The sequence below is a fragment of the Electrophorus electricus genome, chromosome 1 (assembly GCF_013358815.1).
Source record: "Electrophorus electricus isolate fEleEle1 chromosome 1, fEleEle1.pri, whole genome shotgun sequence".
Taxonomy (NCBI): Eukaryota; Metazoa; Chordata; class Actinopteri; order Gymnotiformes; family Gymnotidae; genus Electrophorus; species Electrophorus electricus.
The window spans coordinates 29,010,856-29,027,687 of NC_049535.1; the positions used below are offsets into that span (position 1 = coordinate 29,010,856).

The 16,832-nt window shown below is 40.7% G+C and overlaps 1 protein-coding gene across 5 annotated transcripts; it reads right to left on the reverse strand.

Moving 5' to 3' along the window:
- Nucleotides 1–4,317: 4,317 nt before the first annotated feature.
- Nucleotides 4,318–15,379, reverse strand: tlcd3ba (TLC domain containing 3Ba). Of its 5 annotated transcripts, none has more exons than XM_026997850.2 (8): nucleotides 15,247–15,379; nucleotides 13,583–13,736; nucleotides 11,386–11,547; nucleotides 10,866–10,949; nucleotides 9,063–9,285; nucleotides 8,345–8,440; nucleotides 5,565–5,674; nucleotides 4,318–5,060 (listed from the first exon to the last, which is right to left on the reverse strand). In XM_026997850.2, exons 3-8 carry the CDS (start codon nucleotides 11,508–11,510, stop codon nucleotides 4,805–4,807), a joined length of 894 nt encoding a protein of 297 aa, XP_026853651.1. In that variant the 5' UTR covers nucleotides 11,511–11,547; nucleotides 13,583–13,736; nucleotides 15,247–15,379; the 3' UTR covers nucleotides 4,318–4,804. The 5 variants fall into 5 exon arrangements, with proteins under 5 accessions (XP_026853651.1, XP_026853654.1, XP_026853652.1 ...); XM_026997853.2 differs by lacking the exon at nucleotides 15,247–15,379 and adding an exon at nucleotides 14,550–14,928; XM_026997851.2 differs by lacking the exon at nucleotides 15,247–15,379 and adding an exon at nucleotides 14,012–14,212.
- Nucleotides 15,380–16,832: the final 1,453 nt, after the last annotated feature.

A 16,832-nucleotide genomic window follows, 5' to 3' on the forward strand; every position in this document is an offset into this window, starting at 1 on the left:
TCCAAATCATAACAGTAAGTTTAATGTTTTTTTTAAACCCAACAACTTTTTACTTTACATAAATTTCTCAAGCTAGGTGTTTATGAAGCGCACTGAATGGCCACAATGCAGACCCTTATAGCATATATTTTGAAGTTCAGGGTAACTTTAACTGCAGATGCATTGGAAGCTAATAATCATAAGATTTTCCACCTGCAGATGCTACAGAAACTATATGCTATTTTTAAGTCATTTAAGTTACACTGTACCCATTACAAAATATTGTAACTGGTTAAGATTTACTGAAGAACTTTCAAATAAAAAGCGTTTCTCGGGATCACGTTGTGATGGAAATGGCTCATTCTAACCACAAAGGGGCAGCATTTCACATATTTTGCTTTGTTTAGCGGCCTCATGTGGACATTCCCACTAATGACATCTGTGATGCAACTCCTTTCCTGTGGAATCACCACGTTCCTCGTTTGACTCGATACAATAGGCTGAAGACGGCACGGGTTGCTCAGACCTCCGGAGTGAGACCCTCCATATTGAGGACTGCATAGTGGCTGTGATCCACCAGCACACTGAATGCAGACAGACACACACACCAAAACCATAATGGGTTTTAAATGAGCCATAGTTCTTATCTTACTCCCATTCCATCCCAATTGGCACAATTTCACAATTCCTTTAACACGCTCACAATGAAATGTCTGCATTATTTCCATTATAATGGAATATAGCAGATATTATGTGGCACATAAGTTTCCCCCTCTATGCAGTTTTCTGAAGAAACTTCATCTTGGTTGCTCAATATTAGGGGTATGCTTAAACAATGCTCCAACACCAGTAGTTCTGTAGATTGGTACAGATAGGCAGTTAGGCTCATTTTAAATGGCACTTCATTTTTTATGCTCTCACTCTCCCTCTTATACACCTACACATACAGAGTACAGAAGGAGACAGTACAGTATATTTTAGCTGAGATTACAAGATACATTAGAGACTTCAGGCAGGCAGCCAGGTGGCCATTCAGCAGAACACTGGTAGATGCACTCTATATGAACAGTCTATATGAACATTCAGACTTCTGACAATAAATAATGCATAAATAACTCAAATTAATCAATAACAATTATAATGGACCAGCCAAAGATTGTGTCCTTCCTCCCATTTCTTTCCTTCAGCACAGCAAGGACCTGACTCAAATTAACTTTTTAAAGAATTTGTTGTCCTTGTTGTCCACATGCCTTTTCCATTTATGACCTCATCTGCTCAAAGCATTTCCTCCAGAAACATAAGGAACTGTTGAGTATTTCAGTAACATTTAACACTGTTGTTGTGTTGAGGATAACCAGATCTCATGTTAAGAGCCCTGCACTGGTCAACACTGTCGACTATGTTTATTGTGTATTTATGCATACTGAATACAAAAGTTTTCAGAATTTCTCTATCACCCATAGTTCCAGTATACTCGCTTGTCATCATGTATAGTATGGTAAAGTGGTACCAAGGAGAATGGATCCCCTCAATGCTGACAGCCAACTGTGGACACTGAAGAATGTTCCCAAGGCCAAATATAGGCAGAAATCACACACACTGTACCCTTTAGAAGTGAGTTTGTGCATTTTAAGTATAATAATAACAACCTTATTTTTGAATAAGTAATATAAACATAACGTAAAGCATAACTGCTCTGAAACTTAAAAACCAAGCATGATAGAAACATTCGAAAAAGATTTGAATTCAGCATAAACAATACTATAAAGTCTATCTATTTTAGTTTGAGAAGCAAAAACAAAGTTCAGTTCAAATTTTGTCACCCAAAGTTAATTCAACAGGGCTGCCCTGGCTGAGGGATCCTGCTAGACTGCACAGACCTCTGCTGCAGGCACCTTTGTTCTAGAAATTTTTTTTGAACAAGCTCAACAGAACCGAGCAGCTCAATAACTTCACATGCCCTGTCTTACTGAGAACTGCTCAGAGTCTCACAGGTTGTTGATGACATTCCATTTCTCTCTCTGTTCTGTACATGCTGTCAGACAGAGCTATCCACGAGGCTGTTCATCTTCTGTGCCGTATGTTTGTATTTGATCCACTGAGAGATCGAGCGAGAGAGCGCGCACGCACACACACATGCACGCACGCACGCCCCATTCACCATTTCCAGCACTGATGGCATCCTTCACAATTTAGCCGTTACTTGGGGTGGACAGTTTTTTATTTACTGGTGTTAACATTCCTGGTTCTTTCTCTGAATCTCTCACACACAGAGACAGAGACACACACACACACACACACACACACACACACACACACACACACACACGCAGTGTTTGAGTACAGAAGGAGACATTACAGTATATTTTAGCTGAGAGAACAAGACACAGTAGAGACTTCAGGCAGGCAGATGGCCATTCAGCAGAACACTGGTAGATGTACTCATATGTACAGTCAGACCTCCCCGAATAAATACATAAATTACTAAAATTAATCAATAACAATTATAACAGAACATCAAAAAATTAATAGTGTCCCATCTCCCATGCAGGTAAAAGTACCTTTGTTTGCAAAGATCAGTGCCACTAGTCTAAAGTCAACACTCACGGGCATGTTCAGCAGGACCCTGCAACAGGAAAACCTCAGACAGATTGACAAAATTCAGACTGACAGACTAGCAGCTGGATGAAGCTCCACTGGAGCACAGCTGCACTATTGTAGAAACATGCCTGCAGTTGGTCCCTACAGAGCGAGGCCCCAGATACCGACCCTGCTCCTGTGACACTCCTGGGGTTTGAATCCCTTAGGATTCAGTGTGGTTGACGCTCCAGTGGCCAGCTACCCACTCACAGTACCGCAAACAAGAAAAATGTTTGTAGGCTGTTGTAGCTACATAGATGCCTTTGAGAACGTTTATTCTTTAAATGGAATAAATAAAACTGGAATATATTTCAAAAATGTTCTAATAAATAATGAAAACTAAACTACTTACTCATTCAAAATCTACAGCAATGGTGAAGGACCATGGGGCTTTGATCCAAAAGGTGTGTAAAACCCTCTCCACCTTTTCAGTGCATTGCCCAGCTCAGTGATGTGGAGACCCAGTACAGCACCCACCCAAGTGAAGAGGCAGTTTAACCACCATTTATGAAATGTGCATACACAAATGGAACGCAACGTACCTCCCTTCCCCCATATAATACTGTTTATGGTACTGACTGACATCAGTCTGTGTGCAAACTGAAAACATGGACTGTGGAAGTCAAATAGAATGTCACCAGTTTTCCAAACTCCAACGCCAAAGCCAGTTCCATCTTTACACTGCCCATGGGCTTCACCACCCACTCATGCCATTTCTAATTACACTGTCAGGCCACAGGCATTGCAAACACCACCAGAAGCTCCATAGAACATTGATTCACTCAGCAGCATGCCTTATGAAAGGCGAGGGCTCAGGATGGGCAGGGTTAGTGGCACACACTGGATCAGCGGGGCAGTTCCGTTCCCAGAGACTCACGGCCCTGCAGGGTTTCGTTCCAGCCCCAACCCTACAACACCTGATCCACTTAATGAAGTCCTTCGTTTGGATTTTACAGTTCATTACTACTGAACTGTGGTGGGTGGTAGATGACCAGGAATACAGCCAGACACCCCATATCTGGTCACTGCCTGCCAGGCTGAAGACATAAATGCCTGGACAGGGCTTAGGCCTTAGAAAATCTCCAACATTCCATTGGGTGCTGCACACAAGGGCCATTAGAGAGGAGAGTCTGTGTTTATCGCCAACACAAATCCATTAACGTCCTGGCACCTTAACAACATTCTCCATTTCCCCTCCTCTTATAATAAATCAGAGGGGGGACAAGTAGCTTAAAACGTAAAACAAACAGTGCTAAAGAATAAAATCAAATAAATAAAGGGTGTGGAATAAATAATTAAAATCAGAATCTACATAAATAATAAATAATTGACAACCATTAAAATTTGCTATGTACTCGCTCCCCATTTAAACTTTTGAAATGATCTCATGAGCGAAGGGACAGAGACTGGGAGAGTAGTTGGGCTGGAGAGGCCGAAGAGACTGACCCATTCCTCAACCCGTCCATTCTTTAAATTAAGAGACTGATCCATCCCTCAACCCTTCCATTCTTTAAATTAAGAGACTGATCCATCCCTCAACCCTTCCATTCTTTAAATGAAGAGACTGATCCCTACCTCAACCCTTCCATTTTACCCCTCATTCATCAATTAATTCTCCTCCCCCATTTCCAAATGACAACAGCAAACCAGTGTGTGGATCTACGAGAGACCCCCCCCCCCCCCACCCACACTTGCTGCAGTATTAACCTCTCTCCACCTTTTTTCCAGCCGTGCACATTGCAATGGTCATGTACAAATGACAGCTAGCCCTGCTCTACAGTACACTACCCTCCCCTCCCAACAGGTGTAGGAAAGTCAGTCACGGAATGTGGGAAACAGTGTAAAGAATACAATCTGTGTTCTTCTCTCTCTCTCCGGTCTTTCGCAGTGACTGAGTGCGACAGAGGTTTGAGGAACATGCTCCTCAGAGGAAGAGAGGGGACAGAGGTAGGCACATCTTACACTCCTCCCATCAGCTCCACCTCTGTCCTGTCCTGTCCTATTCACCCCACGCAGCAGCAGTGGAACACTCACTACTTGGAACATGTACTGAGCCTTCAGTTACCCCAATATGATTGAGGCTTCTTTAAAAACAAACAAACAAAAACACAAACAAAAAACTCCCAACCCTCTTTTCCAGCCTCTAGGCAGCCCTCACACTCTCTCTCTCTCTCCTCTCACTCTCTCAGTGCGTGCTGGGCTCTCTCTCCATATCCTGCGGACCGTAGCCATTGACGGGAGGTGGTAGTGGGCTTCTGGGTTCAGAGTCTGTGCTGCTGAGGGGCGGGCGCTGATGACGTGAGGCCCCAGTGAAGAGGCGGAAGGCCCCCCGACAGATCAGACAGAACCAGTACACCTGCGGGGCCATGAGCAAGGCAGCACCCGCGTTATACTGCCAGGGAATGGAAAGTGGCACCATGTAGAAGGGGATGGACGCATACCTGCAGAGTGCATGCACACACACACACACACACACACACATACACAGACACACAAACACACAAACACACGTTAGCCAACAGTGGGTCAAAATCTATAGCCTAAAACCAAAACAATGATAACATAAGGTAAATTTGTAATAAATAAACATAATCACATACAGGGCTCAGGACCTACTGAAGATTTTAGGAGGCATTTCACAGTTATAGTGGGGAAGATTTCAACTTTCTAGAAAGTCTGCTAGGAAGTTAAAGCAAAGCAACAGTGGAGTGACCATACGGACCCTGCTGGACCCTCTTATAAGACGACAGCAGAAGAACAGAAAGAAGTGGCCTGCATAAAAGTCTAAAAACTCACAGATTTGAATGGAGTATACTGCTTTATGCTTATACATGAACAGAGCACATGCCCCAGATATGAGCCCAATCATCAATGACAGAAAGGGTGAGTGCGCACGCGTGTGTGAGTGTGAGAGAGAGAGAGAGAGAGCGCGTGTGTGAACGTACCTGCCGTAGGCGTAGTAGAGGTAGGGGAAGAGAAGAACTCGACAAACGAAGAAAGTGACCAGCATGAGAGCCCCATTGACTTTATGAAGGAGAGTGTGTTGCTGCTTGTACTATAGCATGGAGGTGAGAAAGCAAATGAGCGCAAGAGAGAGAGGGAGAGAGAGAGAAAAAAAGAGGTTAGTAAGCTACAGAAAGGAGAAAACCATAGTCAGGCCCAGCTCTGCGTCCCAACTATGTGCTCGGTAGCCAGTGGTTCAGGGTCACTCCGCCACTCAGCGGGTGGGAGAGGGGTCAGTCCAGATAGAGCACGACGTGCGTCTGGGTGACAGACAGAAGGTTAGAGAGGCACACACAGCCCTTTTAATCAGCATTAAGTCAGATAAGAAGCGCTGATGGTGATTAAAGTAAGTGCAGCATAACAGCCACTGTCACAGCTCACCACAGAACACTGGAGACGCAAGGCAAGGGGGAGGGGTGGGGGTGGGGTTTCAGAGACTCCCTGAAGTGATTACAACAAATGCACTTAAGAGAGGGAGAAAGACAAAGAAACACAAAGGAAGAAAGACTTCAAAAAGAGAGAGCAGCCAGTACTAAGATGAATGGGTGATGGGACAGGTGGGGTTGAGAAGGTGAGAGTATTGGGTAGGTAAAAGTAGTGTCACACTACTGAAACTGTGATACATTACTTTGAAATATACTGATAGCAGATACCATTTCTGATAACAAAGGCAGAAAAAATTGAGGGTCTTTATGTCTTTGTGAAGGTAAACATGTCCAAATAAAATTGAGATTTCTCCATTTTGGTTAAAGAAAAGTCAAAAGTCAAAGCAACAAAAAGGTAGTGTGACTAGAATCAGTAAACAGAATAAATCACCTTACAAAATTAAACCCCAACAGCTTTGAAGAGATCAACATGAATTCTCAGTTCACACAAACAGTGCAGATAGAGCAGCAGGAGAGACATACAGAAAAAAAAGGTTGTGTAACCAACTTAACTACATTTTTCATTTTTAACAAACACTGGGAATATGCATTGTTGACACAAATAAATGCTGAGGCCATTATCGGATACTTTAAGATAACTTCAAGTAAGTTTACCTGTCACTACCACTTAAGACTCTTAGCCTAGGAAGAGATAAAAACAACATTTAGCAGGACCATTTAATACCTGACGCATGACTCACACATGCTACCTCCGCATGGTGTGTGCAACGTGGCAGAGTGACTGATACTGCTAATATGCGTTGGCCAGTCACACATACAGAGGGACCAAAGCTGAATTTACATTAATCTGGTGTGACGACACATGTGAAGGCCACCTCTTCAGATGGCCGCATGTGGGCTTGGACAAAGCGTTTCCTGCATCATCCGATTTAAATTAAGCCCCGCTAAGTGCATGTTTAATAAATTCTATGACTATAGAATAATCCAAAAGTAAATTTAAATCAATGTTTCGTAGGCTTACTATTATTTATACTGTCACCTACACAAGCTGTTTTGAATCACTGATGTGTGAAACATTATATAACCTACTAAAATGAAAGAAATAGCCTACTTTTCATTATGGCCAGAGTAAGCATATTATACTGTTGTCTTTACTTCAGCAACAGGTTACGGTATTGAACGCTTCTTTCAGATAATGGCATAACGAATCATTGTTTAGTCTTACTGAATGGTTTGCTGCCTACCAGTTCACACACAAGCGACCTGTTACAGTGATGCTACCAACGTGTGCAAATTACAACTGTTGTCAGTTGTCAGTGGAAGTGCTGAAGACACATGGGGCTGCAATCTCGCGCCCTTGTCTAAACTGAATTAAGCAAGCACTCCCTTCAGATGAATTCTTAAGCACTGATCTCTTTTATCCAGTTGTATTATTTTTAGCTCTATAGAAAAATTAATAAATGAAAAATAAAAAATTATCAGGGCCTGGAAGTCAATGTCCTCGTGGCTGGCTACAGGCTTACTCGTGACATTAAAAAAAACTAGCAAGTGAATAGAATATAGGCTAACAAAAACTAACTTTTATAATAAAATTATATATTAATATATTTCAAACCTGGATGGTGGCAACCTTTTTGGCAAAGTAGCTCACATTAAAATCAAATAGTTTAATATTTGGCTGACTTGCGATTAGCCAAATTCTTTCAAGCCTATGGAAAATATGCATGCAGCAGGAGTGTGATAATGATAATGATACATAATTCGTATTTAATTGTTTTTACTAATTTTTTATATAGTTCAGTAGTTTTCAAGTGCATTTGGCTTCATGGTGCATGTGATACGTGGGAAAAACTGGCGTTGTTCCTTTTCTTTAAATATGCGCCGCAGCAGAGAAACGCTGGGAAGCTCTGCCGCTCCACGTACGCAGCCTGTGTGAAAGCGCTAACCTGTTAACTGGATCACCAATTAAAAAGCAAGACTTTTCGTGTGAATACACCAGACACAGTAACCGCGCCGCCATCTTTATTTGCTAAAGTATGTCCACACACTAAGACTGGTTTCAAAGACTGTGAACTTGATAAAGCTGCCAATTTATCATAAACTGCACTTAGGGAGACCTTGGTGCTATCAAAGCATCATGGAAGGCTAGGTGGGGAAAAAGTGCAAACAGGAAAGCACATTTGATATAAATAGTATTGATACTATGGGACATTATCATTGTACAGTTTCAAAATATTTAGTATCAACATAATCAATATTTTTACATTTGGTGAAAGGGTGACTGAGTAGATGGTGTTGGGGAGGTAAATGGGTGTTGGAGATTGAAGTGTACCTACCTGAATGAGTATTTTTCCCAGACAAACAGAAGGAGTGCTGAGTTCAGCCATGAACATCACACCCTGGAAATAGTCCCCCTTTCCCTGCCTCCAGAACTGGGGGGGAGGGGTTATTGGGGAAGAAAGAAAATAATTTATTTTCATACTTTCAACATATGAACAAAATGTCTGTTGCTGGCATGGCTCTATGGTTAGGACTCCTCCTGTCTTATCTGCTCCAAACACGCTCACCCTTCTAAGTGTGCCTAATGGCTAGTTACCATGCCACTAACAGCAACTGTCTCCATGGTTCCAGATAGAAAGTGAGAAGAAAGTGTAACGACAGGGTAATAATACAGAGGCCTTTTAGGGACATAGCATGCAAACCATCCACTGGTCAAAAATTCCAAGAAACCTAAAGTAAGGTTCCAGGAATGGAGGCCCTTAAACACCATGCCAAAGCTGTGCTGAAAAACACAGCCCCTCATAACAGCGCTGCTACCTCTGAAACTACTGAATATGCCAGAGAACTGGAGAACTACTGAATATATTACAGAGTACCTAGGAAGACAGAAACACTTCGTAGAATGCAACAAATTTTTGTACAGAACATTTCTAATGTAAAACACGTTGAGAAGGGCCAGAGAGCAAAAGTGAAGCTCATGGCCTGCTGTGTGCTGTACTGCTTAAGATTACACTACAAACCAAAGCAACACCTGAGACCCTTTTTTCAACTTACCACAGAGACGGGAAAGCAGACAGTAACCATGACGACATGGTGTAGCACCATGAGGAATTCTCGCCATAGGTAGCTCCTTATGACCTCACCCATGGGCTTAGCCCTGCCCTCCTCCTCATGACCCTTGACCTGGACCTTGTACCAGTAGCACATAAACATAGCATAGATGTCGTAGATGAAGTAAGGGACTGCAAACAGGATGTAGGTGGTGGTGAGCCAGTGCCTGGGGGGGGGGGGGGGGGGAGAGCATGAGCAAGCAAGAGAGAGGGGATTAGAAGAGATGGAAAGAGACAGAAGAATACGCAGTTGATTGTACTGTTGAGGTTTGGGTAATGCTCCCTCCTCATTAACTCAAAGCTCCGGCAGCTTAAAATACCACCAAGTGCTGCAGTGTAGCTACTCCTGCAGGATTTAACAGTTGTCCAACCACCACCAGCACCCAGCAGCCAGCAGCCCAGGAGGGGCAGAGATTCTGGCACCCAGCAGCCCAGGAGAGGGCAAGCACACAGCACTATTCAAATTAACCCCTGACCCCACTTTTCCTACACTTTGGAAAGCAAATTCACATGCAGAATGTTCTTCACTCCTGCTCTGCATTTTCTTTCTCCCACTTGCCCAGTCTAAATTGCTGGACTTCTCTGTACTTGCAGACTAAAGGACTTAACGTGCACATTCCTGAGAAAGTCCACTAGACCGAAGGCTGGTGTAATTACATCATTTGTCTAGACTATAATGGGGGTAATTCCAGAGAATTCGGGTGAGATGCAGGCTGCAGTAATGGATGCAAACATCCACAAAACACAAATTATTTTGATTGCATATTTTTCTTTAATTGGCATATGTTACATATGGACAAATGATATGTTGAATTGTAACTTTTTTTTATTATAGCTTCTTCTGAGCTTTGTCAACAATTGGTCCACTGATAATGACACTAACTTATTCTGTAATCTGCCCTTTGGCGGGCAACAGCCTATAGGATGGGATCAGGTATTAAACCCCTCTGGAGATTTAGACTGAGAAACTCTCTCTCTCTCTCTAGCCCCGTTCCTACTTTTCTTCCTTCAGCATGTACCTGACACCGGCAAGCATTACAGCTGAGTCATGAATCAAGGCCCTGACTACAGCAGCCACACAACACACTGCCAACGTGGCCATGGCTCAGGCGTCTGCACTGCACCACACTGCTACACAGCCATTAGCACACCGCAGTGGATTCACAGAGGAAAACTAATTAGGTTGAGAGACTAATTACATTACAGAGACATGACGCGAATGATGAGGGAAAGGCACATTCTTAGATAAGCTTACACATATACACAACTTTACAGTACTGATCATATGCCCCTGTACATCACAGATTTCAGTACTGAGAACTGCAAATCTACTCTTGTGGGTAATAAGATACAAAATGAACTTTAAAAAATGAGGCACAAATATCTAACTCTACTGCAGTGGAAAAGCATTTTTTCTGTGACCTTGCCTTCAGATGGACAGTCAATGTCAATGTCAACATATATGTACTGAAAATATCCTGACATAATCGATAAGTAATTTGATATAACTCTGCATAAATATCTGAATGCAAGGGCACAAATAACCAAACCTATTCTAATAGAAAAGCATATTTTCACTGTTATTACCTGTGCCCTTGCCTCCAGGTGTACACTCAATGACACTATTGTACTGAAAATATTCTGACAATCAATTAGTAATTCAATATACCTCTGCATAAATATCTGAAGCAATATCTTGCTACTAGTTCCACGCAGCCAGAGGAAACAATGTTACTCTAACACTTACTGATCCTCAATGATTTCTTCACATGATGATGCAATGATGTATCCTGCTGAGGAGGCCATGATGGCTTGAATAGAGGACACCAGTCTGCAAGGAGTGACGGTGGAAAAGCAACATCAGCAACAACCAAACACACAGAAAATCCACTGGAAGGGAGACTCCTCAATATTACTGCATTATTATTCTAGAATAATGATTTACGAACATATAATTACAATATAAATATATAATGGATTATTATATTGTATTTATATTCAAAATTGTTTGTATTGCTTAATAAAAAAGGACATACTACTTTATATAATGTGCATTTTCATGATACAATAATTACCCCCGATTCGTTTTTTCCTGAACAATAACAAAGCAATGACTATACGCGGTCTGTGTGTTTTGAATGCTTAATGAGAAGCTTGAGACTATTGTCTGGTTAAGACGAAGGCTACATCACATCCAAACATCTTGTGGAGAGTGTTATAAACAAAAATGTGTGTCTTTCACACGAGTGGCCCAGACTGAACGGTACCTGGCAGAGACGATGACGGCATCGGCCTCGCTCCACTTTAGGCCCGGCGTACGTTTCAGGCATCTCTTGGAGAGCAGGAAAAGCCCTGGGAAGAAGACGGAGCCGACGGCTAGGATGCGGAGCATGATCTCCCACGATGCTGCCTGTCTTCTCTGCCTATCTCTGCAATTAAGACTCACATCTTAGAAAACATGTAGGGGAAACATTACCACAGGCAGTGCTTAACAGAGCTCAATTTTAAGAAAGAATGACTAATCATCAACTATCAGAATACTGAAGTTCATCCTAATTAGTTTTTGCACATAACTACTTGGTAAAAAAAAAAAAAATTAAATACTGTAATAAATTTGTAATTACAAGCACACTTATTTAACTTCTGAAGTTAAATGACCTCCAAACTGCTAGTTGCAAGTCCACAAATGCTCCATTTAACAGGGTAGGATTATATTATACTACTATTATACAAACCATAAATAAAATATTTAAATGATGCACCTCAAAGTTACATTTTGCATTATCATTTTCTTTGTGCTTTCTTTTTGAAGTAATGGTTTGCATTTGTTTGCTTTTCTATTTGTAATGCAAGAATTTCTTTCATGATTTCTATCTGAGCATTGCACTGCATGGGCAAAAAACTGCAAAAATCAAAAATTAGAGAACCAGGAAACACACAGATTTTCGAGCTGCGTAATGTGCCAATAATGAGAAATTTGGGAACTCACACAACAGAAAGATATCATTAGACTTCGATTAAATTACTATTTCATAGTTGAGGTAAGTGGTCAAAAATGATTAAGGTGCACTCTAAATACAAGTGGCAAAAAAAGTTATTTTGATTCTGCAATTATGACAAAATTATACCAAAATAGATTCAGAAAGTAATAGCAAGATGGAGATTTAAGAAGATTACTGCAGGTATTGAGAGGGAGATGGGAGAGATGGGGAGAGACTGATGGGGTGGGGTGGCATCCAGTATCTTAAGAAGGCTGGGTATTGTTGAGGAAATGCCAGTGTTTTCCCCTCATTAACTACATTAGTACCATAGACACATGGAGGCTAGAGCCTGCAAATAACAGCACGACATAAGATCAACACACACTCGTGAACAAACAGCAATAAACAAAAAATGGTAAATAAAACCGATAACACTCGGATAAAACCGTCTAATGAATTTCAAAGCAAAACATGAAGTGATCGTACGGGGTAGTAGTGGTGCAAATGTCCTGAAATGATTTGCGATAACACAAAATGCGCTGATGGATTAAACACGCAATCAACAACTAATCGTGTATAACCGCCGCAGATGCCGTAGATGTTTCATTCAGTACATATTGCTAACCAAATAAGACGGACGAGAACTTCAAGAGGTTACAGTCAAATTCATCACGCAAACATGTCAACACAGTCAAACTGGCACTATCGTTTATTCATATACGTTAAAATAACGTCAAGCGAAAGCATTTATAGTTTACGAGAACGTAGCTACTGGGATATTTTGAAAGAAGTCCGTTAGCTAGCTACGTCATATCGGTCACAGTGCGCTACTTATCGTTTATTGGATCACTGGCAAAACAAAAAAAAATCAAAAATGGGAATAGAAGAGGTACTATTAGATGCTGCGGACATACCGACAGATATTGACTTTTACAAGTTGATCCGTTAGTATTTATTTGTGACGCTACAAAGCCAGCTACTGTTTATGGCTAGCTAGCTACCAGGCTCGCGCAATCCGTTCCATTGTTACCAAGGCACATCAGTCCAGCAGCGCGTGGTGCAAAGTGATTTTTTCAAGAGCGCGAGCTAGCGATAGCGAACAGGTTGCAGATGACATAGGCACGTTATGCATTTTGCAAGACACTAATCAGCCTTAGTAACAGATCCGTTATTGTTTCCCCTACCAACAACAAAGCCAATTAAATGCAAAGAACAAGCCAAACCAGACATCGAAATTGAACTATCGTCTTCATAAATTAAGGCCTCGTACATGCAAATGCTTAACAAGCAATGTAGGTTAATTTTTACTACACGATTCCGTTAGACCGCTGTAAACAGCACTGCTTAAATCAATGTTTATGTTAGAAAAAGACACCAAATGTAGCTGGCTATGCTAGGTAGGACCGAGAGTATGGTCATATTTGCTGTAACGTTAGTGCAAAGGATGGGACTCGCATGCGAAAAAACCAAAGTAGACGTTTACATCGGAGTTGCGCGGCGTCCTTTCGGGGCCCGTGAATCCTGTCACAGCCGTGCAGAAAGCGGATTGCAAGGTCCGGGAGGTATCCGCGACACCGTCCACATGTTTTTTCGGAGGATATATCAGGTCCCGAATTCCAGAAAGCTTAAATGGGAGACTGATAAATTAAAATTTCCAAGTTAAAAAGACAGGAATCAGAGATGAGACAACGTGACACTCACTGTCTGTCAGAAGCATAGCTGGATATGCAGCTAGTTAGCCAGCTAGCTGTGTAACTAGCATCCTCAAGCTACCGCCTCCACACACCTTCCAACAAAAAAAGCGAACTAGCTAACCTAGCTTTGGTTACACTTAATGACTAGCATTTTTATTCACACAGTTTCTAATTAAAGCAGTCCATTTAAACATTAACAATTCGTGACTGTCAACTACCTGACGATTAACACGCCCTATCACGCACAGTACTGGCATCGGGCACAGCGCTTCCAGCCAAGTCTCTGCCACAGCATGTTAAATACTAAAACAAATCTAGTAGCATTATCTAACAACCAGGTCTCTGCAACAGCATGTTAAAACACGCAGATAAATCTAGTTAACTCTGTAGCAATATCTAACAACCAAGTCTCTTCCACGGTATGATAAGAAACTATTAAACTAAATCTAGTTAATCTAGTAACCTACCAATCAAGAAGGCAGAGTTAACGCACATATATTACTAGTTCGAATAACAAGCTACTAATAAGGCCATACAACGAATAATTTGCGAGCGAAAGATTCGGGTTATTCAAACAACCAGCTTTTAAATTAATAGTATTTTAAGAGTTGCGCGAGATTTGCTAATAAATAAGGTAGGTTAGCTAACTAACTAGACACAAAGCAAGTGGATGCCAATAGCTCAGTTTTGAAAGTCAATTAAATATGTGCCCGAAACAGGTAAACGCTTGAATCTAGTTTTAATATAATAAACTACCTTGCCTAGCTAGGTTAGCCAGTGTTTTTTTCTGTCATTGCTGTCTGCTGTTTAATTATATTTCGGCAACGTAGCTACAGGGGCTGAAATACCCAAACAATACCACGAACCTCCGGTAAGCACGACCACTGAGCTAAATTTGACTGTAAAACTTGTGCAAATACAGATTCAAATAGCTGGTCAGCAAGCAATTTCTCTTCATAAATTAGCTGACAGAGTTACTAGCTGGCAAGTCTCGACATTTGCAATGCAAGATAAGCTTTAAGCAAATTGTAATTGCAGTAAAATAGCTAAGCAAGCTAATTAGAGTGTCGCAGTTAAAGGAAATTGGATGTGCAGAATTTGTAAGATAGGTTAGATAGGTCAAACATAATTAGCGAGTTAGTCATTATAGTAGCTGGAAAAACTCAATCTTGCAACAGTAGGTTAGCTAGCTGTTAGCTATTTAAAATTATGAACTAAGTGTTAACTAGCTAGATGCGTATCTAAATTCGCACGCAAGCTAACGTGGTAATTCAGCTCGTTTGCTAACTTATATTAATAAAATTATCATACGAACCATCGAAACCGCGCTAATAAATTAGAGATTAACGATTTTGATTATTTTACGTTAGTTAGTCATCTAGCAAGCTGCCTAGCCAAATGATTAAAAGAGGCAGCAATTTATGCTTGATACCGAAAAACCGTTCAGTCTTACCTTACTGTGCATGGATCATGCCTCTGGAATGCATATCTCATTTAGGGAACTAGCTAAGATAACTAACTACATAAGACAAGCATAGTGTCTAACCCAAATGTGTTGTCGAGCTGAATTTTACTTTTAAATCTGCGCCGCGATTGCAGGTAGACTACATACGATAGGCTGAGAGGTACAAGCTTTGCATTCTTACATTTTATGCATTGGTATATTTGATTTGACTGACAGCATTCCCAGCCAATAAAAAGTGAAAAAGTGACCTGATAGTACGCGTTTATTAACTATTGCATCTTGATCGAACAATAATTTTAACATTTTAACATTGCATGAATGTAAAAATAGTTGATCAAAGAAAAGTAGCTACATCAGTCGGTATTATCAATGATGAGACATAACGGATGTAGTTGATATAATGTATATATATATTTTTAATGATTTTAGTCAGAAATCACATTTTGTGCACTACTCAGAGCGGATGCGGTTGCTTGATGACTTTTTATTCATGCATTTAAGACATAATAGACCTGTAGTGGCATGTTACTGCGGGACGTTTTCCACCATTACATATTAGTATGAGGACAGCAATGCTCAAATATTTCCATGATTATCACCAGTTAAAATACATGCTTTGTCTGCCTTGATCTTTGACTCAAAATATTTCATCACAGTATGTTTTGCTATATGTCTATAAAGAAAGACATTGCAGAATCACAACCTATTTAGTCAAAATTTATTTCTCTTAAATGTTAATTATTACATTTTGAGCAGTGTTTTTTGCACTTTCAGCAGAGATCAGTACAAGTCTATGCAATAGTTGCTTAATGTGATGTAAAATTACTCACTCTAAAGTCAGTTATTTCTCAGGAAATATGAACATTGCTTTGATTTGATTATCTGGGATACATTTGTAAATTGAGTGCTCACATGCAGTTGACAAGTCTGATGCTAATGGGATATCTATGAGCATTGCTTACCTTCATGGTCTCCAATTTGGCAGTAGGGCAGCACTTCTCACTCAGAACATGATCTTCACCCCTAACCTAAACATGAGCAAAAATAAGACTAAATCGTTACGTGTTACAACTTCATGCTCATGTGATGCACCAGTGGGTTTCAATAGGTTTCTATTGCTGCATGTCTGATATTGAGCAGTTTTGCTGACAAAGCTTTTGTAATAGGTTTCAAGGTTTAAAGGGTTTGACTAGACTCTTATCTGAATCCTCTAATCACAAATAATCCTTTTTCTCAAGATGTTTCTGAAAACAAAGCACACTGATACCTAACAGTTTATCTGACAAGACACACAGTCTCCAGTGTCTATCGCTTTATTGACTATTTCATTCTAAGCCATCTTTTTTCTTAAAAATTTCAAGTATTTGTTGTGAACACAAGACAAAAAAAAAAAAAAGACAAAAAAAATTCCCAAAAACATTCCATTTAAATGCAATGACAAAAATAAATAAAATAAAAACAAATAACCATCTTTTAAAAAACAAGGGTTCCATGTTACCTTAGCCATAATAGTCATTAACACAAAGATCACAAATTCTGTTTCATTATAAAATGTCTAAGTCCTATGATCTCAG